Genomic DNA, 22725 nt, shown 5'->3' on the forward strand with positions numbered 1-22725 from the left:
CTGCTAAACAGGGACTGGGTGCCTTTTCCATCAGCAACAAGCTTACCCTGTTGTGTGTGGCTCATGGTCTTCCCTCCCACTCCTTAGCCACCAGCATCTCCTGTGGCAAAGAGGTCAGATTTTGACTAACAACTTCTTCAGGATGACCCAGACATGACTGAAGTCTCTTGTGCTAATGCAGATGTGACTTTTTGGGGCTGTTCTTCCTAACATCACCAGACCTGGGAAAGCTTCAGTCCCTTGTAAACTCTGTCACCCTAAGATGACATTTCTCATAGAAGGACATTGTTCTTATGACTGTCTTCACCATCTGGGGCTGAGCGGGTCAATTGTGCATGGTGGAGAACTTGCAGAGACAAAGTCTGGGTCAGCCCTGCAACCCTCTATTTCCTGGAGCCCCACTGCTAGAGTTTCTGTACTTGTTTTTCTCTGACAGTTTTGCCCAGGTGGATCATTAATGCTTGCAAAGCCTCCTGAAAATGGAAGAGCTGCTATCAGAGGGCATGAGAAATCAGCAGGTCTCTGGGAAGACCTGGGATGGACAGCTGGAAAGCTTGTATGTCCATGTACAAATGTCAAGGACTAGGGGAAGGGAGAGGGAGCATCCAAGAGAGTAGTTCAGGAAGAGAAACCATTGCCTGGGGAGGAAGGCTGGTGAGGGCAGTAGGGTGCTGATGCACTAATTCATGGACTTGGCTTTTCTCTTAAACAGCTCTGAATGTCAGGAGTGACTGTGGTTGGAAACCCATTTGGACGCCTATATGTTGGGGTGAATTGTGCCCAGAACTGGTTCGTACCCACCAGCTGTGGTGCTTCTGCATTTTCCCTCTTCCTCTTAGGGCAGTCAGGGAGAGGTCAGGTTCATGGGTGTCATGTGCTAGTGACAACTTGGTCTGGGGTGTCACTCAGAGCGTCTTTGGCACAGGTAACAGGCCACCCCTCTTCCCACTGCTGTGAAAGGTGCTTGATGCCTGCAAGCTTTTAGGTCTCATTTCTCCATCTCTAAACAGAGGTTTCAGGCAGGGCTGTGAGATGGTAGCACCTCTGTCCCAAGGCTCTTGCCCCATCCCACAGTGAGACCGACTTCAGCATCTAATGAATCACGTAACCTTCAGGGACATCTCTCTTTTCCCTGATTCGTGTGGATTGAACGGTGTCCCTGCACAGAGCACTGACACACTGCTTTGCAGCAACCGCAGTCATTAAGCAGCTTTATTCCTCCAGCAGATCTGACAGAGCCAAGGTTATTTCAGCCATGGTGAGGCAGGGAGTTTGGGTTGGTTATATTTTTTTTATTTTAAAAATTATTTTAACATCTTCATCCCTTTTATTTTTTTTTTTTTTACAGACAGCTCATTAAAACAGGTGAAGTGATATGCTCCGCCATCCTTTTCATGATGCACGTGTTCTTGATTTGACCCTCTGGTGAGCTTATCATTAGTGTAATTGTTAACTCCTATAACATTTATGTTATGGCAGCAAAGGGCAGTCAGGGAGGGTCAGAGTGCAACCACACAGGGAGAGAGGATGTAGCAATGTCCCCACGCCCCAAACTTCCAGAGGTTGTGGTTCCCTTTCCTCCTCTGCCCTTCTGACCTTGGCAAGGTCATTTCACTTATCTTTGCTCGTCATGGTACAGTGAGGCTAGTGATGGCGACCTCCTATGTGAAGCAATTTTGCAATCTACTGAAGGAAAAATATAATGAGTGAGATATCATTATTATTAAGTGTAGGCAAGCCATGTGATGGAAAGGTGTATGATGTTTTGGGTTGGATTCATCTCTGGATGTCTAAATGTGGTTGTCTATATGTGAAACAGATACCTAAGGCTGGTGGCAGTGGATGGACACAGCTCATAGAGTCCAGAGAGCTGTTAGTTTTTCGAATGCACTTGTCTGTTTTAGGGTGGGCTTAATCACTCCCCAGACAGTACTTACTAATTCTCCACTGACTTTGGTGTACATTGAAACTCTGATCTTGCAGACACCTAAACCTAATTTGGAGATAAATCTTCACACTTTCCTCCCCCTCACTTTTGCCTTTGCCCATTGCTTTTCACTTGTGCACTTGTGGCCAAGGGTTTCCTTCCTTCCTGATAATGACAACCTGTTCTCATTTGAGTTTCTGGTTCTTGATTAGCTTGTTGCTCATGGCTGCTTGCTGATTGGACCTCTTCAGAGGTCTGTCTCCCCTCTGCCATGCAGACAGTGGCCATGCAGACATCAGCCATGCAGACATCCTCTGAGGGACCTCAGCAGTATATTTTGCAGAAGGTCCCCTCTGCAGAAGGCCTCTGGGTGCAGATAACAGGCTGAGGGAACCTCTCTTTGGAGGTTCCTCACAGTGAAGCCAGTTCTTTCAATGTTCTTGTTCAGGATCTGAGCACTGACCCACTATGACCAAGATAAGGACCTTAAATTTAGCTCCCTAAGCCATTAATAAATCAGCCTACGCATAACTGAATTTGTCTTGTGCCAGAGGAATGGGGAATTTCTAAAATGATTTCATGAATCATTTTTCATCCCGTATCAGCTAACTTGTGCTGTAGAGGGGGGTGCCTTTTTTAATCTTTTTTTTTTTCAACTATATAAAGAACTCCTGGTCTAAAAGGCCATCATTCAACACATTCAGATCTGCAGAAGAGAACCTTCCGTAATCTTCTTCAACTCCTGATGTTCTTCTGCTCCTGTTCATTTTTTCAGGAGCCTCCTGACTCATTTTGGTTGAATCAGCATCAAAAGGATCAAAGACACCCTGATTAAAGGTTTCAGAAGTATGGCTGGTGAACGTGTACGTTGGAGGAAAATTGTCCTCCTGCTTAGAGAGATGCTTTTTTGCTGAGCCTTCAGCACTGAGACCTAATCCAAATGTATCTCCCACAGCCTTTGGAGCCTGGCACTGTGGATCCAACTGCTGCAGCAGCGCACAGCTCTGAATCCCTTCCACATCTCCAATATTAATCTCATCCTGTCCAGCAAGAAGAGAGAGACTAGAGGTGTCCCACATCGTTAACGGAGCATTTGTTCCTGCTGGGATTTCCTGGCATAATTCTGAAGGATTTGGATCAAAACAAGGTGGAGTTTCTGTCTCTAAATTTTGCAAGTCTGAATTGGGGATTTTACTTGCTATGCTGGGAAAATCTTGTCCTCCAGAAAAGAACACATTATTGTCCTCCAGAAAATCCATGTTGTCTAACTGAAGCTCAGCTTCCTTGAGTAACTTCTCTGAATTGCCTGGTGAAAAAAAAATCCCATCCTCTATCACTGTGTCTTGCACATCCAAACTCAGTAGGTTCTCAATTTCTAGTAAAGGACCATCATGATGATTCCCTTCCCTGATGAGAGTTTTGCTGTTATCAGCTGCAGGCATGAGCTCTGGAGGAGGGTGTAGAGGGTTGGTTCCACCTTCTGAGGTTGAAGGTGCAGTTTGTTCCTGATTTTCCTGTGCTGGCGTGAGAGAGGGCCAACAGCTGTCCTGTTGCTGCTGAACTTGATAATTTAAAGCCAGTTCGTCATGAATGTCAAGTTCAGTTCTCTCATGTTTATCATCACATGAAATGCTTGTGCCAGGAGCTAACAGCAGGACATCAGTCTCCTTGCCCTCAGTAGAATCTGAGAAGCCTCCAGAGCTCTCCTGGATATCTTTAGAGTAGACGTCCATCTTTCCTGGCTGTGGCAGCTGATCATTCTTGGAGGCCTTTTGTTTTGCTTGGCTGGAGGAGCTGAGGAGGCCCTGGGGCTTTTCTGGCCTGTTGTCAATATTGGTTTGTTCTGAGGACGTTGCAGGTTTTTCTTGTTGATTCTGCTTCTTCTCTGAGGAGTGACCAAACAAAGTGACAAGGGCTGACTGGGGCTTAGTGGGTTTCCTTTGGGCTGTTATTTCCTTCTTGAGAGCGCTGCCTTTGTCTTCAGAACCAAAAAGTGTAGTGAAGGGTTTTTTCCCAAGCCTGAAACCTTTACCTAACATCTCTCTGCAGTCTTGATTGCTTCTGGTGTCTTTGCTCTGGGCACCAGGCCTTGATGTATTTGGCACTGTGGTGCTTTCCCCTGGGATTTTCAAATCTATTTTTTCTTCACCCACTGGATGACCTCTGGATTTGTCCAAGGATATATTCGGTTTGGAAGAGTCTAATGTTTTGGCTGGTTGCTCAGAAATGTGGAAGATGTTTCCACTAAGGACTGCTCTGGGATCCTTTGACTTGGAGTTGTTGACTTCATCATGTGAGGGCCAAGTGGCACAGGTTCCTTTCAGAGCTGTGTCTGCTGATACTGGAAAATCCTTGCCAGGTGATTTTGTATCCTGTCTCAAAATATCCTCATGAGGGTTAGTTATCAGTGGGCCACAAGGGTCCTGAGGTTCTGTTTCTTGTAGACAGGACACATTGTGGTCATCTGTATTATCTGGCAAACCAGGTGAAGAGCCTCTGCTCTTTTCCACTTTGTTTTCCTGACATGTATGCTCAGGACTGGGCTCTTCCAGAAACCCTGGTGTACTTATTGGTTTCACTTCTTTTGTCTTCTCAAATTCTGCCCCTTTGCTCTCAATTCCAGGCAAATGACTTATGCTGGATGGCTGCATATTTTCCCCCAGAATTACTGGCATCTGTTTCCCAGGGAAGTCATCAGTGTTTGCCTTTGATTTCTCATTCAGCAGCTCAGTGATCTCAGGCAATACACTCAGCCCTCCTGGCTCCAGGGAGCCAGAAGGTACATAAGGGGTCCTTGACACACCAGAGAGGCAATGGGCTTCTTCAGCTTCGTTTTCAGGGGGATCAACACCCTCAGCTCCACATTTTAGTTCTATGCTTGCAGTGTTTCTGGTTTCAGGCTCTCCTGGTACACAGATGGGCTGTGGGCTCTTCATTCTCTCTCCAAGGTGATGCCTGTCTCCTGCAGTAGCTGGGGTGGCTGTGGTCAGTGCAGGCTTGTCATCTGTCATTGCAGGCATTGTGCCTCCTTCGCTGGATGTGCTTTGAGACCCACAGACCTTGTTTTCCTTTACTGGGAGCTCTGCAGCAGAGAGGGTGGAGCCCCTTGTGCCCCCCAGGTACATCCAATTGGTGGGTTTAGTGCTTTGACGTGTGGCATGGTGGACAGCAAGTGAGCCACAAAGCGGGGATTTCACAGGCTCCAGGATTAGAGGGGAAGTGGCAGAGGCAGGTCCCCTCTTCAACTGGGCTTTGCCCTGCTGGATCGCAGCCACTCGCTGGGACACCTTGCCCCCTCGCTTCCCTTCAGGCACGTCCCCATCCCCAATCTTTTCACCGTCTCTCTGTTCTCGGGTCTTGGGCCAGGAATACGCTTGCCCTCTTTCCTTGGTATAGGTGACACCAGGTAAGAAGCTTCCCTTCTCCCCCACTGCCTCCACCACTGATTTTCCCTCCTGACCCCTGAGCATCACCCTGCCTGTCCTGCTGCCTGCAGCCTGGTAGGTTTGCAGGCTCAGTGCGGGCTTTTTCCAGGAACAGGCTCCCTTTCCAGCTTTTCCATCTATAGCCAACGAGTCTGTTTCTGAAGGTGGCCAGCCCATTCTGAGCTTGTTCCCTAAGAGGACAGACCTACTGTCCAGCTCTTGCCTGTGCTCAGCCAGCCGCAAGCTGCACCGTGCATTGAAGGATGTTGGCTTCTCTCTTGTTTCAGTCTTCTTTTTGGCCCTGTTATACCAGTCCTGGGGCTGTGGTCCTCTGCCTACCATTGCCACTTGCTGAACCTGATGGTCTCCTAGCCGGTGCTCCAGCCTTTCTGTCTCATTTCTGCTTTTATCTCCAGCCATTTGCTTGTAGTGGACTTGGCAGTAAAACACCCCGTGGAGGGCAGCATAGTTTTGCAAGCTGGAAAACACACATTGGCATAGCTGTTAGTGGCTGTGTGGGAGGGAAGGATTAACAGTAGCACTGATGGACAGGTTTTCAGCGAAATTGTTTTTCAGTGGAAACTGTTGGGGAAGGGAGGGGGTTTGAAGAATGAAACCTTTCAAAAGTAGTGTCGGTTTTCTGAGGATGTGTTTGATTTTTCTTTCAGAAACCAAAACACATGAAAAATTAAACATTTCCTTACAATACCTCTGGGAGCTGTAGTCCAGGTTCTGTGCAATCCCTTTCTCATTTACGACCCAGACTTCATACCAGCACTTCATCTCTCCCCCGTATGCTCAGCATGGACCATACGGGCAAAAATGCGCTGGGTAAAACTGGGCTCCCATGATACAACAACTGCATGATGGGAGGAAGCGTCTGTACAGCTGGGGGGCCAAGAGGATGGCAAGCAGCCTCGCAGAAAAGAACTGGGATGTATTGGTGAATGCCAAGCTGAAAACAAGCCATCGGTGTGCCCTTGTGACAGAGAAGACAACTACATCCTAAGCTGCATTAGCAAGAGCCCAGCCACCTCGTCAAGAGAAGTGACCGTTCCTCTCTATTTGGCACTTGTAGGACCACATGTGGAGTACTTTGTCCAGTTTTGGGCTCCACAGTGCAAGAAAGCCATTGACACTCTGGAAGGAGTCCAGCAAAGAGCCGCCAAGGTGGTCAGGGGCCTGGAACATGTGTCATCTGAGGAGAGGCTGAGAGCTGGGTTAGCTAAGTTATATAAGGAGAAGGTTAAGAGGGAGGAACTCATTGCTCTGTGTGTGTCTATTTTATGGGAGTTTATAGAGAAGACAGGGCTGGAGTGCTCTCAGCAGTGGACAGTGGCAGAATGAGAGGCAATGGGAACAAGTTGTAACTTGGGAAATCATGATGAGATATAAGAAAAAAATTTTTCACTGGCGGTCAAATCTTGAAAGAGGGGTCCCAACTGAGAAGCTGTGGAATCTCCATCCTTGGAGCCATTCACACCTCTCCTGGATATGATCCTGATCTTCCTGCCCTCCTTGGACCTGCAGAAGTCTGGGTGGGGACTTCCAGAGGTACCTTCAAACCTACCTGACTTCATGAACATGTGAGGCACCCAAATGACTCCTCCAAGTAAATTCCATATCAGCTTTCCCAAATTGTAAATATTTCTTGTATTTTCAGCTCACCCTTCCACCACCAAGCAGATTCCTGATCTGCAGGTGTCTCCAAGTTTGAGGTGAGCAGTCTTCAGACTCCAGTCAGTGATGGAGAGGCAGACTGTATCAGGGAAACTGTCTGCCCTTTCTTGTTTCCTGAAGCCTGCACTGTTGGAATTACCCTTGGACCATTGTGATGGAAACTACTTGGACAACCCTTAAAAACAAATGCACCTGGGTCCTACCACTCACCTCAGCTTCCTCCTGCAGACCTGGCAGCAGAAACATGAGCGGTGCACACAGACTTTGTCGGTGACCACACGCTCCATGGAGTAGACAGGCTTCAGGCATGAGGCACACACTTCTTTCCACATGGGCTGAAGAAGAAGGAGAAGAAGGAGGAGTTGAATAACTCTGAATCGTGAATGCCTGGAAATGCACCTGTGAGCAACTTGCTCAATCTTCTGCTTGTGTTGGATTTTCCTGTTGATGCTTTTTTGCAGATCTGTTGTGAGAGTTCAGGTTCCTGTCTGACTCAATTTACCTGTCATCTTGGATAGGTCAGCATTAATTTTCAGTCAGGACAGAAAGACAAGACACCCCTGCACCCCCGATGAGAGAAATTATTCACTTGATCAAGAGCAAATGATTCACTCAGCTGAATCATTTAAAAGCCTCGGTGAGGTAAGAAACATTGTTCAGAGGCTCTGACTCAAAAACTCTGGCTGAGCAACTCCTGAAATCACTGTTATCATATGGCTGCTCATGCACACCACAGTCCAAACCCTAAAGAGGCAGCACATCTGAGCATTAAAGCTTCCACAGCTCCATAAACCTGGTGGTTTACTCCGGTGTGTTTACTCTGTGGTCTGTATTTTATGCCATGACCTGATTCCTCAAACAACTTTATGTGAAGAACCCAAGGAATCTCTCTGGAAAGCATTGCCAACACCAGCTATTTTACTAGTGGAGAGAGAAAGGGAATAAAGAAGCTTGGACATCAGCCTAGCTGCAGAAATAGCTCCAGGTTATCTGCATGGTCAAGTAATCCAGAGGATGCTGGTGGCAATGTGGATATATCTGGGCACTCCTTTTCACCATGGTGTGAAGCAGAGGATCAGCTTACCTGGTGAGTCCATCTGCAAGTCTAGTCTGTCCAAAGCCCCAGAAGGAGTGCAGCTAGCCAAACCTCCCTCTGACTGACCAGGCCAGTGCCCTGACTACTGATGCTCCCTCACATGAGGGCATCTCTGCCTCTTTGTTAGGGGTAATTTTCCACAGTTTGATTTGATAGAGTTTTGCTGATGCCCTCTGATCCCTCTGGCTTTTTGTTCAACGTGTGCTCACCCTGGTTTGCAGTGTTGTCAGCTCAGAGAAAAGGCAAGTTTACTTTCTGCCTTTAGGTGGAGTGGGCTGGTGGCCAGATTTTTGTCTCTGACCAGAGGAAACAAATTGTGCAAAGAAGTTGTGGATGCCCCCTCCCTGGAAGTGTTCAAGGCCAGGGTGGATGAGGCTTTGAGCAACCTGGTCTAGGGGAAGGTGTCCCTGCCCATGGCAGGGGGGGTGGGAACTAGATGATCTTTAATGTCCCTTCCAATCCAAACCATTCTATAATTCTATGAAACATGAAAGGTGTTTCTGTATCTATCTCATGAGTTGACAAGGGAACAAGAACCCTGTCTTTTATTTGCAACAGACACCTGGGGGACCAATGATTATTAATTACCTTCATTTTGGCTGAACATACCAGTAGGGTCAAGTCATCTTTGTTTTCCTATGATGACACTTTCAAGAAGAGTTTAATGTCTTTGGTTTTCTTCCCTCTCTCTAGAGGGAAGTGTACAAACAAACCCTCTGTCTTTCCTTCAGTCTACAGTGATCTAAGTATACCTCTGCTATTCCACTCCTCTACAGAGAGGAGACCATAGCTCTATAAGTGTCTACATATGTAATTGGTGTCTAAACTACCAGTATACTCAGTGGAGGTCCAGTTAAGTGAACCTAGAAGGTGATAACATCTATCATAAACCAGGCCCAAGTAGCTGGACAAAATCAGTCAGTTAGGCAAGACGAATTTCACCATGTGACTACAGAACTGTGCTGATGCCAGTGGGAGGGCGGTGCTGGTGAAGGTGAAGCAGAAATATGCTTTCGTGCAAAGCTAAGCTAGATCCTTGAGGTGGAAAATGGTAGCAGAAACCAGATGGAAAGTGATGCCACGTTAGCGGGTCTCTCCAAGAGAAATTGAAGCTCTGCACCTTTGGCATGGATGTCATGTCACTGGAGGAAACGAGCAGGTTATTTGGCAAAGCACAGTGAGTGGTGATGGGCAGCTGCAGGAACGCAGCATCATCTGTGATGGTGGAGCAAAGTGCCAGTCCTGGTGATGATAAATCTCAGCCAATGGATCAACTTTGCTGTATTTGGCAGTACAGATCACAGTAACATCTAGGTACTCTGGCAGGCTTTTCCTCTGGCAGCAACGAGCTCTCATAGAGCATGAAGGTGTGAGTCCTGGCAGAGAAAAGAATAACTGCTGACATGTCTCCGTTGTATAAGAAAAAAAGGCTTTCCTTTAATCATGACCGAGGAAGGAAGTAGAGCTGTTTAGCAAACCAACAAGATCTCTCTACTCTTAGCTGGGAATGAAATGAATGTATGTACTCCTGGAGTGTGTTTCCAAAGCGGGATACTCTTTTATAGGGGATGCAGGTCTCTTTCACCAGGGGATTTATTTTGAGTGCTCACTTCTGAAGCATAGCAAATACCCTTGCTCTTCAGAGGTATTTTTATCAGCCCCAGGAATAAGCCTTCCTAATGGTGTGGAAGATAGAGAGGTGATTAGCAGCAATTGAATGGCACCGTGGGCAGGGCAATTATCTTAAGACTTCTGTAAAAAGCAGTTACAGAGTGTTGCTGGAAGGCTCTTCTAGCACACTGCTGATTACTGGCATGCTGAAAGTTGCAGCTGGCTTATGGCTTATTGGTTGTTGTCTTTTTTTCCCTAGGTGAATTAAAATCCTTATAGTAGGAGGTCTCAGCCTGAAAATGCCTGTGTTATTGATCACTGGAGAAGATGGTGAGCAGAAAGCTTTCTGACCTAAGACTGAGTATCCTCAGGGAGACCAGTGGCTGAAATGGAGCTGGGAAGGGTAGTACTTGATGTAGGCATTTCAAATGGGGCGTATTTCATCTCTACTCCTGCAACGGAACCAGGTCTCGTTGTGTTGCTGGAACATGTCCAGAGGAGAGCAACAAAGCTGGGGACGGGTCTGGAGCACAAGGCTGATGGGGAGCAGCTGAGGGAACGGGGGGTGTTCAGCCTGGAGAAGAAGAGGCTGAGGGGAGCCCTTATCGCTCCCTACAACTGCCTGACAGGAGGGGGGAGCTGGGGGATGTTGGTCTCTTCTGCCAAGTAACAGGTGATAGGACAAGAGGAAATGGCCTCAAGTTGTGCCAGGGCAGGTTTAGGTTGGACATTAGGAAAAATTTGTTCAATGAAAGGGTTGTCAAACATTGGAATGGGCTGCCCAGGAAAGGGATGGAGTCCCCATCCCTGAAGGTATTTAAAAGCCGGGCAGATGTGGTGCTTAGGGATATGGTTTAGTGGTGGGATGGCAGGGTTAGGTTAACAGTTGGACTTGATGATCTTAAAGAGCTTTTCCAACCTACAGGATTCTATGATTCAGTTTGTCCTTTGACCACTCAAGGAGGTACAGTCAAGACAAGGCCACCTGCCCTCTGTCCACTGGCCCAGGTAATTCTCCCAGCCATTTTACTCTTGAAAATATCTACCTAGCACTGTGTAGCCACCCACGAGGGCAAAGAATGGTGAACAATATCATGTCTTGTATCCAAAGATCACAGAAAAACTATGACAACTCATCTGGGATTTGAAAGTTTGTATGTGCTCCGCTCGTTTATTATTGCAAAGTCTGAGAACATGAGCTGTTCCTTCAGCTTGTATTTGAGTTTCAAATCTGCATTTGTTTTTTTCTCCAGCTCCTTCAATGTTTCAAGGAGCCATGTATGGTCCTGAAATAATGCAGCATCTATCCCCTCATGATATTGCAATTCCTGGCTGATGGAAATACCATGAAAGAAATACATCTCAAATGATCTTAGCCTCATAATGGCTCATTGAGACATTTAGAAATCCTGTAAAACCAGAGACACAAACAATAAGATCAGTATTTTGAAGCACTGGCAGTGCAGAATATTTGGGTTTATTTGAATTCCTGTGGAATCATTTTCATTGCCCAAGCAACCTGTTTGCAGCTTACTAAGACTGCTCTGCAGCTGTCCTTAAAAAGAAATTAAACAAATGTGTTATGGCCTTCCTGAAACAAGTTAAGGTGAGAACAATCAAGGATAAGAAAGCAGTATTGGAAAAATGCTGAAGAGCAGCTCCAAATTAATAATTCTACCTTGTTTCTACAATTGGTTCTACTAAAAGAATTGGGAAGGTCTAATGAGTTATTTTTTCTGATTCCCTGAAACCAGATACGATCAGTTTATGATGATCATCTTTCTACATCAGCCTTCGGGGGGTGTTTTGGTGGAACTGAAAATTATATTCTTTTGGCATATCTCATTTTCAAATTTATGGGGTCCTAGAAGCCCACCAAAAAGTTCTGGGTATGTGCCTGCTTTTCTGGGGGTTGAAATAGAACTTCTACTTGGTCTGCAACACCTTGAGCAAGGTATTGCATGATGTAAGATGCTATTGACTGTTTAAAAGCCTAGCTATAGACTCAGGGATATAAAGTGGTAGATGCTGAAACAGTCTCTTCCTCCCCAGTGTCCTGCTCTTCCCCTCAGAGGAAAGAAGAAAATATCAACTACAACATCTTATTGAAACATGGTGGTTTTTTGAATGAGGTTACCGTCCTTTTCTGCAGAAAAGTAAACTGGTGCACTGAGAGATGAGGTGGTTTTCCATAGACCAGACAGAAGGTCTACAGTCAGACACAGGGGTTGGTAGCCAAATTCTGAGCCAGGTGATAGGACACAGCTCCCTGAGAAACCGTCTAGTCACTCTGTAGGCTCCTCACATTTTCCCACACCTGGAGCAAGCTCTGTACTCACTTGCCTCTTTCCCAAACTGATGCCAACCTGTGCTGTGAGTTGAGGCACAGCCCCTCCTTGTAAGGCTTCTGGAGGCACAACACCTCTGCTGCCTTCTCACGTGGAGGAAATGGGTATAGGCAAATGTTCAGACCTTTCTTGGCCTATACATCCTACCCAGTCTCCACACACCTACACAGGGTCATGGATTGGGTGGTGTGTATTACCCTGGAGTCAACTGAGTTTTCAGACAAGCTTATGCGTGCGGCTTGCTGCAGGGCTGTTAATCCACCCACACTGTAAAGAAGATGTAGACTAAATCCCTCCAGTGATTTAGAGTGCTCTCAAATGTGATTCAGCTGGTTCATTAAGAGAGGATTTCTAGGTACTTTGAAAGGAAACAAGCACTCAACAAAAGAAACTCAACCAGACCAAAGTATTTTTAGAGGTAATGTTTACCTTCAGAACGCAGCAATAGAAGTTAAAAAAAAAAAAAAGCCACAAAATATCTAAAATCTTGAGTTGAGAATGTACAAAACAAAGTCATAATAAAAAGAAATTTGTTTTACAAAGTTTCAAAATGAATTTAAACAGTAAACATTTATGAAAGCATGGAAAATCTAAAATAAGGGTTTTGTAAATATCGAATAATAAATTACAATTCTAAAAATAAAGAAAGGAAAGCAGTAACCATTCTGACTCAAGTAGAGATTCTTTCATAGTAACTTTCTTTGGGGAAATGGCACTGATCATAGCTGTAGGCCTTGGCTTGGCAATTTTCAGTAGCATCAAGTGCTTTCCAGAAACTGAAAAATAAACTGAAAAATACCTACCCCAACCCCAATAGTGACAGCAATTTGAGATTTTTTTTTCCTTTTCTTTTGTTAATGGCTAAGAGAATGCCTATCCAACCCACCTGTCAATACGAGCATGTGTATATATGTGTGTTTAGGATGCCCTTCTTGGAAAGTCTGTAGTGGAATTAGAAAAAGAAGATAGCATAAAGGTGCTTGTTTGCCAATGACCAGATTGGTTGGTTCTTTAATTGATCCTACCTATCCTTTCTTCTGCATTAGTTCAGAGAAGCCCAATACAAATTCCCCCTTCTCCCCCAAACACTCTAGGGGGAAGAAGCTACCCTAAGGTGTCCGTGGATGGATTTTTCCCTTGTGCTTCTAACGGTGTCAGGGCTCTGGGTTGTGGTGCAGCACCAAGTCTGTTGAGTTGGCCAGGTGAGGGCTGTTCTCCTCCGGTGTCAAGGCAGACTGCATTTGTCCTGTCTATATGCAAACACCAAGATGATGACCCTGAGAAGTTCTTAGGGTGTAGATCAATCCCTGTGTGTAATGTGGATAAACCAGGAGATTTTTTTATTGTGGACTTTCTTTTTTTGTCTTATACAGTTCTCTTTTGCTCTCCAGCATCTCCTACTTCTTTGGCTTGGAGTTGCCAAAAGTGACAAAGACTACTCCTGGCTCCTGAAAACTGCCATTGGTATGGAAGTCTTCGCCTGGGCTCTTCAAGTACCTCCGAAACACGGGTGAGGCAGATACCTCATACTGGGGATGAGAGATTGCATCACATGTGGAAGATGTTTGTGTCTCAGATTGCTTGGTGACTGTGGTGGACGAAGTGATGATTTTGTTTCCAAACTGGTCCATTTCCTCGTACTGCTCCATGACAGTCCGGGTGGCTCCATAGAGCTTGGACCCATCAGGCCCTGTTTGAAGCTCCAAGATGCTTTTCTGCCTCCGTGGATTTTGCGGGCTGGGGACATTCATGGAGCAGTAGTCCAAAAAGCCTCCTTTCATCCCACAGTGGCAGCTGCCTTTGGAGGTGTCCAAAGGGCACCTCTCTTTCTCACTGATCGGATGGTTGGCATTGCCAAGAGTGTGCTGTTTCACTGAGCTCAGCCCAACTTTTGTTTGGACGGGCTCTGGTCTCTTCTCAAAAGGGGTCATGTCATGCCCAGAAGACCCTGCTGATGGATGGTTAAAGTTGCTAAAGCTGTCCTGAGCGAAAGCATCCCTCTTTCCTGGAGTGTCAAGGCAGTCTGAGGGGGAGTGTGCTGTCCTGGGTGATTCTGCTGGTTTCCTGGCAGCAGACTCAATGGAGATGTAGGAAGGTGAGGAGGGAGAGCTGACACGCGACTGAACGAGGTGGGGGACCTCTAGCTCTGCTTTGGTTACCTCAGTCTTTTCTGCCACCTTTGCACCTTCCACAGATGCTGCTTCCCCTGTCTCCAGTGTGATTCCCTCCTGCTTGGCTTTGCTTGAGACAATACTGATTTTACGGATATTGCTGCTGCTCACAGAGCTTTGGGTGTTCTCCAGAGACTCCTTGAACAGCCCTGAGAGCCCAGCGATGTCTGACTCAGACTTGAGACTGGAGACAGAATAAAGAGCTTTTTTGATGGCCTCCTCGATGTCCAGGAGCCGGGCAAGTGTCTGCTCCTTCAGGTGGATAATCTCAGCACTTGCTCGTTCTAGGTCCCCGAAAACCAGCTCCACTGAGGAGACACTGTCAGTGTCCTCCTTTGCTGGTGTCTCAGCCCTGTCCTGTTGCTTGGACTGCTGGGCCTTCTGACGAACAACCCAGTCAGGGACCTTCTCAAAGAAGCTCTTCAGAGCTTTCACGTCCACTTTGCTTGTCTCCTCCTCAAACTCCCTCACCCGAGTCAAGATCTCTTGCAGCTCCTCCTGTCTCCTAAGGTTCTCAAAGATCTCCATAGCCTCCTTGACATTGCCTTTCATGATCTCCTCTTTGTGTACCGACAGCCTCTTCCGACGCTCATCTTCTGTTTCTCTCTTGTTTTTTTCTCTCATAACAACTGCTGGCTTCTCCTGGGCAGGTGTCTCTGCCTCCCCATCAGGACATTTCAATTGCCCGCTATTCCCCTGCTGTTGCTCCTCGAAGGAGTTTATTGTCTCCTGATGGAAGGACATTGACTGACACATTTGCCTCCTCTCATTCACCTGCTGCACAACTCTCTGACTATCCCACGATCCATAAGAATTAGACACACTTTCCCTTTCCACCTTGGATGAGGCATTTTGTGCAATGTCATCTCCTCTCTTTGGAGGAGTTGTGTGGCCCACAGGGGAGGTGCTTGGTTCAGTCTGCCCTGGCACATTAAGTGTCTGTACTCTACCAGGACAGGTTGAATGCCATACTGAAGAGCACCCTTTCTCGTCTTGGCACAGCTCTATATGCCTCTGAACCACCTCATCTGGGCATCTCTGTGGAGCTGCTGCTTTCCCACTCATCAGTCGCTGCTCGACTTCAAAACTAGCCACTCCATTTTTTATTGGCTTTGGAGTTTTAGCACTGTCTGATTCCACCTTTCCTTGTCCTCCTTTGCTGGCCTTGTACCTTTCCTCTGCCATTTGAAGAGGTGTTTCGGCAGTGTATCTTGGCAACTTTCTCTCAGGATTCGCACCCTGAACTGTGACAGGCTTGTTCACAGATGTCTCCAAAGGGCAGCCTTTTGCCTGAACCTCCCCATGGCCTGATTGTTCATGAACTTCCATGCGGCTTAATCCCAGTTCCGTGGGGGGAAGCTTTGGCTTGCTGATCTCCCTCAAGCCTGGAGGTTTTGGAGGCAGGGGTGGAGGGATGGGTTTGGTTGATCTGCTTGTGCTGTTATTTGCAGAGGCAGAATGTGCCTCGTATAAGAGGTGCTCAGGTTTTGGAGGGGGAACAGGCTTTTTCCTGGGTGGGGCAGTGATTTCTGGTTTTGGAGGAGTCCTGGGCTTCTCTGCAGGACTCTCATCACTGGGTTTGCAGAACAGAGAAGGGAGGGAAAGAAGAGGGGTCTGGAGCGGTGCAGAACATCCTGGGGCTTCATCTTTGCTGGTTGGTGGTGGAAGGGCACCTTCTCTTGTTGCCTTAGTTGAGGGTGGGCAATGCTCTGCTTTCATCACAGCAACTGAGGGAGGAGGAGGAAAGTCATTATCAGCCTGTGACCCCGAAGCCACTACAGCAGTCTGGTTACTAACGACTTGAGCCTCATTTTTCTTTTTACACACGGAATAGGACTGCCCTGCATTTCTGTATATCATAGCAGCTTTAAAATCCCCTCTGGAGACATTAACATTAGACTTTTCCAGCGACTGAAGTGTGGCTTTTAAATTACCTCGGACAACATCCTCCTTTTCTACCAGGCGCTGTTCTGTGGCGGCACTTTGCAGTGCTCTGATAGCTGTCTGTACATCCCCTCTGATAATAGCATCGCTTTCTTCTTGCACTGATTGCTCTTTGTAATCAGACTCAACAAAAGGATTTATATAGGTTTTCACAGGTGTGGCAGTATAAAGGCCATCCTTAATGCTAAAATCTCTACTAGGCACAACTTGGCTTTCCTGGCTCAATAGTTGTCCTCCCTGTACTTCCTCTGAAGCACTGACCTTTTTGTGTGATGCTATGCTCTTCTGAGACACGCTTGTGTGGGTCTTGGAGGCCTCCTGGACTCTAGTGGTGGTGGTCCTGGTAGCAGTGCTGGTGGTTTCCTGCGTGGTGGATGCTGAATCTTGGTGGCGTACGGTTGATTGAAGGGTCACTGTCCCCTGCGTGCTGGCTGCTTGCTGCCTACAGGCCATGTGGACCTCCTCCCTGTTCCTCTGTAGCTTGCTCTGGACATGGTGTTGAATGTTTTTTGCTTCTGCTGTTGCTAGCCTCAGGCTTTGCATTGCAGCCTGAAGATCGCTCCCAAGGGCCTTTTCTTCTGGCTGTATCTGGCCGGCTTCCCCAGTCACCAAACCCTGCTGTTTCCCATCCACTTCTCCCCTCTGAGCCGTCACTTGGGTTGGAAACTTGCCTTGCGTCATAGTTTTGGATTCCTTCAAACTGTCAGTGGTGGCTGCTTCTTTCTCTGCCTTCTTGCTGACATCTGCAACCCTTTGGATTGACTTTGTAGTCACTTTAAGCCCTCCCGACAGAATTTCTTCCTTTCCCATCACTGTGGGCAGGGGCTTCCCAAGACATTGCACAGTGGTGCCTGTCACACCTGCCGCATGCACAGCCTCTCTCTCCAAGGCACCCTCTTTGCCCATGCTTTCACATGTGAATACCTTTTTTGCTCCCTCCACAATCCCTGGCTCACCCTCTGCAGTTACTTTCTCTATTTGCTCTTTATTTGGTAAGATATGCACCTTAGCCCCCTGCACAACCCATGGGGCACTCTCATCTGCCCCTTGGTCTGCTTGGGAAGAGATGAGGGACTGTATCTCTGACTCCTGCTGGAGGTTCTTCAGATAGTCTAGATCTCCCTTCTCAATGCAGCTCGCAAAAAGCTGGACATTTCCCTTCTCATTGTCCTCACGTTTAATGGTTGCTGTTGCTTTCTGCTCCTGAGAAGAAGCCAACAGATTCCCTATCGTTGACTTCACATCCCCCTTGACAACTTTCTGCTGGACAGAATGGAACAGTAGGGAGTAGAGAGTCATCTTCACTGATCCTGACTTTGCTTCTTGTAAGACCATCCCCTTTTTGATGGAAGCATCTTGACTGAGGAGACCCTGTAAAGCCTTAGCTACATTTCCGCTCAAGTCCTCTTTGCCTTTAACAGCTTCACTCTGGTCCAGTAGCTGCAATGGGCTTACTTTGATCTTTCCCTCTCTGTCCTCCTCCACCAGTACACTCTGCGCTTCCACATTGGTTCTGTGTAGGAGCTGAAGCATGATCCTTTGCAAATGGCCTCCCACAATCTCCTCTTTCAGGATCTCTGGAGCACCTGGGCTGCTGAGCTGGTACTTCACCATCTTCACACTCTCCATATCATTGGCTTCGATGAGGATCCCATCATGCTGAATAGCCTGGCAAGTGCAGAGCGTCTCTAAAGTCTCCTTCATGGTCCTTTCTTTCAGTTCTGTTTCTATACTACCTTCAGAAGCACTAAATTTATCCAAGGGTGTGCTCTCAAAGAGCCACGTTGTACTTTTCACATCTGCATGGGGGATCGCTTCTTGGGGTCCAGCACTGGCTGTCATCTCTGGGTCCTTAAGAGTGTCCATTGGCTGGGTTTCAAACAACCAGGTGCAGCGTTTTACATCCCCTTTCTGGCTGTCCTCTCTCTGCACTGTACTGATAGATGAACCTCTCTCCGCATCCCCATACAGTGAGTCCACAGGCTGGTTTTCAAAAAGCCAAGTGGATGTCCTCACATCACCCCGCTGAACATCACTGACACTGACCATCCTCACGTACTTCTTCTGGCCCACTTGCTGGGACTCAAAGAGCTGCTTGTTGGACTGAACATCTCCCTTCTGCACATCATCTACTGTTCTGGGCACAGACATCTTTCCCCCAGAGAAGGAGTCAAGAGGCTCTGTCTCAAACCTCCACCGGGCAGCCTGGACATCTCCTTTCTTGATGTCCTCTTGGGTGACAGCCCTAATCACAAACACCTCTTCCTCCTTCTTGATCTGATCCAGGGGCTTAGTTTCAAACAACCACCGGGCACCTTTCATATCACCTTTCATGATTTCTTCCTTCTGCACGGAGGTGACCTCATGGTATCCCCCCTCTTTGTCCTGGATAGCATATAAGGGTTGGCTTTCAAAAAGCATTGTGCAGGACTTGACATTAGCTTTGCTCATGGTGTCTTTCTGGATCTTCTGGAGCTCTGTCTCATCCACTTTGTCATGGATTTGGTCAAGGGAATAGGTCTCAAATACGAACCTTTTGCCTCCAACATCTCCCCCCTTGATACCCTTCTCTGGAGGGATTTCCTGGATGCCCTCAGAGCTGTCCTTCAGGGAGTCCATGGGGTAGTTCTCAAAGAGCCAAGTGAACTTGTGCACGGATCCAGCTTCAATTGCCCCATCATCCTTCTGGGATGTCGATTTGATGGCTGTATCCAAGGGCTTGGTTTCAAAGAACTCCTTCACTCTGGACACTTCCCCAGACTGTATCTCCACACGACTGGAGTACCGTATGGTTTTCTTTCGGTCAGCTTCACCGACAACACTGCTGCCCAAGGGTTCAGTCTCAAATAGGTGCCGGACTGTCTTGACATCAACTCCCTGTAATTCCTCCTGGCTGTATGCCTTACTGACTTGTAAATACTGCTCCTCCTGGCCTTTCAGGGAGTCCAGGGGCTGAGTCTCAAACATCCAAGTGTATGACTTCACATCAGCTTGAGGCACACTGCCATCCTCCTCCTGCTTCTTTTCAGCCTTCTCGTACAGGGTGTGCATGGGCTGGGTCTCAAAAAGCCACCTGCAGGTCTTCACATCCCCCCGCTGGGAGATCTCCCGCTTCACTGAGGGATGCTCCTCACCTTCCATGGCTTGGTGATGAATGACGTCCATGGGCTGAGTTTCAAAAAGCCACTTGGCTGTTCTGACATCACCAGCCACCACCTCTTGTTTTGTGATGCCCCGTATTATATCCACTTTCTTGGCACTTTCATCAAATTGGTCCAGGGGCCTCGTTTCAAACATCCATTTGTAGTTCTTGACATCACCACTGATGATTTGCTCTCTGCTTACAGAGGTGACTTCATGAAAATTGCCAAAGCTGTCTTTGATGGCATACAGAGGTGTTGTCTCAAACAGGATTTGGTTGGCTTTGACATTGCCAGCTGGAATCTTCTCCTCTTCTTTGGTGACAGGCTCAGCATCAGCCTGCTTAATGCTGTCTAAGGGGAGAGTCTCAAACAGGGTCTTGAAAGACTTCACATCCCCTTTTACTACCTCTTCCATGCTGGTGGCTGGAATTTCTTCCTCAAATGACTTGGAGATGCTGCCGAGGGGACAGGTCTCAAAGACATGTTTTCTTTGCTTCACATCTCCCTTCTCCTCTGCTGAAAGCTCTACTTTCTTTAAACGTCCCACCTCAAAATTGTCTTTCAGGGTTTCCATTGGCTGTGTTTCGAATAGCCAGAGTGTAGATTTCACATCACCTCCAATGACTTGTTCTTTGGCTACAACGCTTTCTGAAGCTTCTCCTTTCAGAGAATCAAGAGTCTGGGTCTCAAAGAGCATTCGCTGCCTACTGACATCTGCCCCTGTGACAAAATCTGTTGAAGCCTTGAAGTCGTGTTCCTCAACTGTGATTTCTCTGATGGCATCCAGAGGCTGAGTTTCAAATATCCACCTTGCTCCACTGACATCTGGCTTTCCAATTTCTTCCAACGAAATCCCATGGATTATTTGCACTTTGGAAGCGTCCTTGTTGATGGTATCCAGGGGCTGAGTCTCAAACAGCCAGCGAGCTGTTCTGACTGCATTGCTCTGGATTTCCTCCCGGCAGACGGACTTGATTTCATGGATGTTCCCAGCTTTGTCTCTGATGGCACAGAGGGGCTCTGTTTGGAAGAGCCTGACTGTCTTCTTAACATCACCTTTTAGCTCCTGGATTTCTGACTTGAGTTGTAGGATGCTCTTCTCCTCCACTGAGCAGCAGCGTCCTATAGCATCCAAGGACTGTGCCTCAAAGAGCTGTTTGGCACCTTTCACATCACCTCCCTGGACAGGCTCCTTGAGAACCGCCTCCTGCACTTCGGTTTCATCTGAATACAGTTTGTTTAATGAGTCTAGTGGTTGGGTTTCAAACAGCCACCGGGCAGTATGCACATCCCCTCTGGCAAGGTCTGTTTCTGATAGCTTGGCTGATGTTGACAGACTGTCCCCATTGATTGACTGGCTTTCAAACTTCAGGGAAGTACTTTTCACATCCCCACCGGGAATGATCTCTTCTTCTGCCAGCTTCTTTGTGGCTTGATGGTCTCCAATGGAGTCAAGTGCCCAGTTCTCAAAAATCCAGCGCATGGACTGAACCTCTCCTGGAAGAACTTTGTCCAGATTCACAGATGCCTGTGCACTGGGATCTTCAGCATTAAGCATTTCTGCCAGGTCCTCAGTCACAGCTTCTTCCAAGTTCTTCCTGAGCTCAGGATGCATGTGTCTGTAGAGCCTCTTTAGCTCATTCACTTGACGCTGCTGGTAGAACTTGGAGAAGGCTTGCTTTGGAGGAGGCACAGGGAGTGGGTTGAGATCCTGGCTCCCTGGAGCGATGACCTGGACTGAGCCAGGGGCGGGAGGGGGAGGTAAGTCGTCTTCCATTTTCTTGATGGCAACTTTAGATGATTTCTGAGCTTCTGACATCTTTAGGGAAACAGTTTTAAATGTCAGCATCATCTCTTACCCCCCAACCCCATGGCTGTTAATAGTGAGAACCACAAAGGAAAAAGCCAGCCAACAAGGGAAATCCATGCACCTACTAAGCTCCGTACCTTTGGTTCAGTAGCACACAGCACTCCAAAGCATCACACCACTGCACACGCTCCAGGCTCGGTGTTAGCTCTGGTTCCACAGCAAGGCTCTCTAAAGCAAGGTCTCTAATCCAGGCATGTGTGGTGGTTAGTCTATAGTCCCCAGGATTCAGTCCAGCTGCAGCATAACAGAGGTGCCCAGTTTGGACTGTGTCAGCAGGAGACAGTGACCACAAAAACAACATGAAGAAGGCTGTCTTAGAGTAGTGAGCTAAAAGTTAACTTCTCCCTCCTGCTCCCACGTGTCCAGGGTAGAGCAAGGACCTACAGAGAGTCTGGCAACATAGGACACAGGTTCAGGAGAAAGCCAAGGAGCTATTTGTTGAAGAAGTCTCAAGAAGAAAAAGGGGAGAGGGAACCAAACACAATTGTCAAACTGAGCTGATGAGGACAACCTGGTTTTGGGTAGTGAGCTAGCATGACAGTCTTTTGGTAGCACCATGGGCTGCCCAGTGCCCAGGAGAAAAGGATGGGGACTTCCCCTTGGGGAAGGATGTTTGTCTGATTAATGATTTCTTCTGTTGGACAGACATCCCACATCATCATTTGCATAAGAATAGATGCCCAGTTATACAATTAGAGACTTAAATAAAGCTCTTTTGACTCACAGAATTGCACAGGCCTGAGGCTAACGAAGGTTTACAAACTGCTGTAATTACCAGGCCAAATTCTGTGCTCCGTTAGGAGGAAAAACAAAGCTGAGGGACCAGGGGTTGGGATACCACCCATAGCTGGGGGCCAGCAAAAATTAGACCTGTTTAGACTCAGTCAGCCTGAGCTCAGCTCAAATTCACAGCAGCGTTGGTGCAGAAATGAACAGAGGGTGCAGTCGTCGCAGGGTGGGCCGTGGTTGTTTAGCCTACCTTTGAGCCTCCCTTTCTGCATTTTTTTTCTCCTTAGTTTGGGAAGCCTGGGCGCCGAACGCGGAGCTGAATACCTGTAACCTGCGCTAGTTTGGCATTTATCCAAAGGGAAGGTAGCCAAGGCCTCTAATCATTATCTAAAAGAGACTGTAATCCGGGTGGCTTTCCTTTCAGTAAACAGATCTGCTGACCCTTGGCATGCCTGTGGAGTTACGTCTGCGGAGTTATGCCTGCAATATTATTAGTTGTTGCTCAAAGCAATGGCGCGCGGTGTTATTTCACTCTGTTACACGCAGATTGTTCTGGCTAAAAATAAGTATTGAACATTAGTAAAAAAACCATAAAAAAATACCCAAACCAACCAAAAACCCAGATTACCCAAATCAGCATATTTTGCAGCAAGTGTAAAATGCAAATCTTTCACACGGGCCAACATACTTTGAATGCACTTTTTAAAATAAGGGGTTTTGGGGGGATCTGTGGAGAACTTCTGAACGTGGGGAAGGGCAACTGAGCAGCTGATAGCTATAT

At 47.3% G+C, this 22725-nt stretch overlaps 1 protein-coding gene across 1 annotated transcript in view; it reads right to left on the minus strand.

Moving 5' to 3' along the window:
• Positions 1-13484: 13484 nt before the first annotated feature.
• Positions 13485-22725, minus strand: part of XIRP1 (xin actin binding repeat containing 1) — a 34054-nt gene continuing 24813 nt past the window's right edge. Inside the window, exon 7 of the mRNA XM_035899656.1 lies at positions 13485-21164. Within this exon, the coding sequence (XP_035755549.1) occupies positions 13485-21164 (7680 nt within the window). The remainder of the gene's footprint in view (positions 21165-22725) is intronic.

Source organism: Egretta garzetta, unplaced genomic scaffold, assembly GCF_000687185.1.
Source record: "Egretta garzetta isolate BGI_Z169 unplaced genomic scaffold, ASM68718v1 scaffold117, whole genome shotgun sequence".
Lineage (NCBI taxonomy): Eukaryota > Metazoa > Chordata > Aves > Pelecaniformes > Ardeidae > Egretta > Egretta garzetta.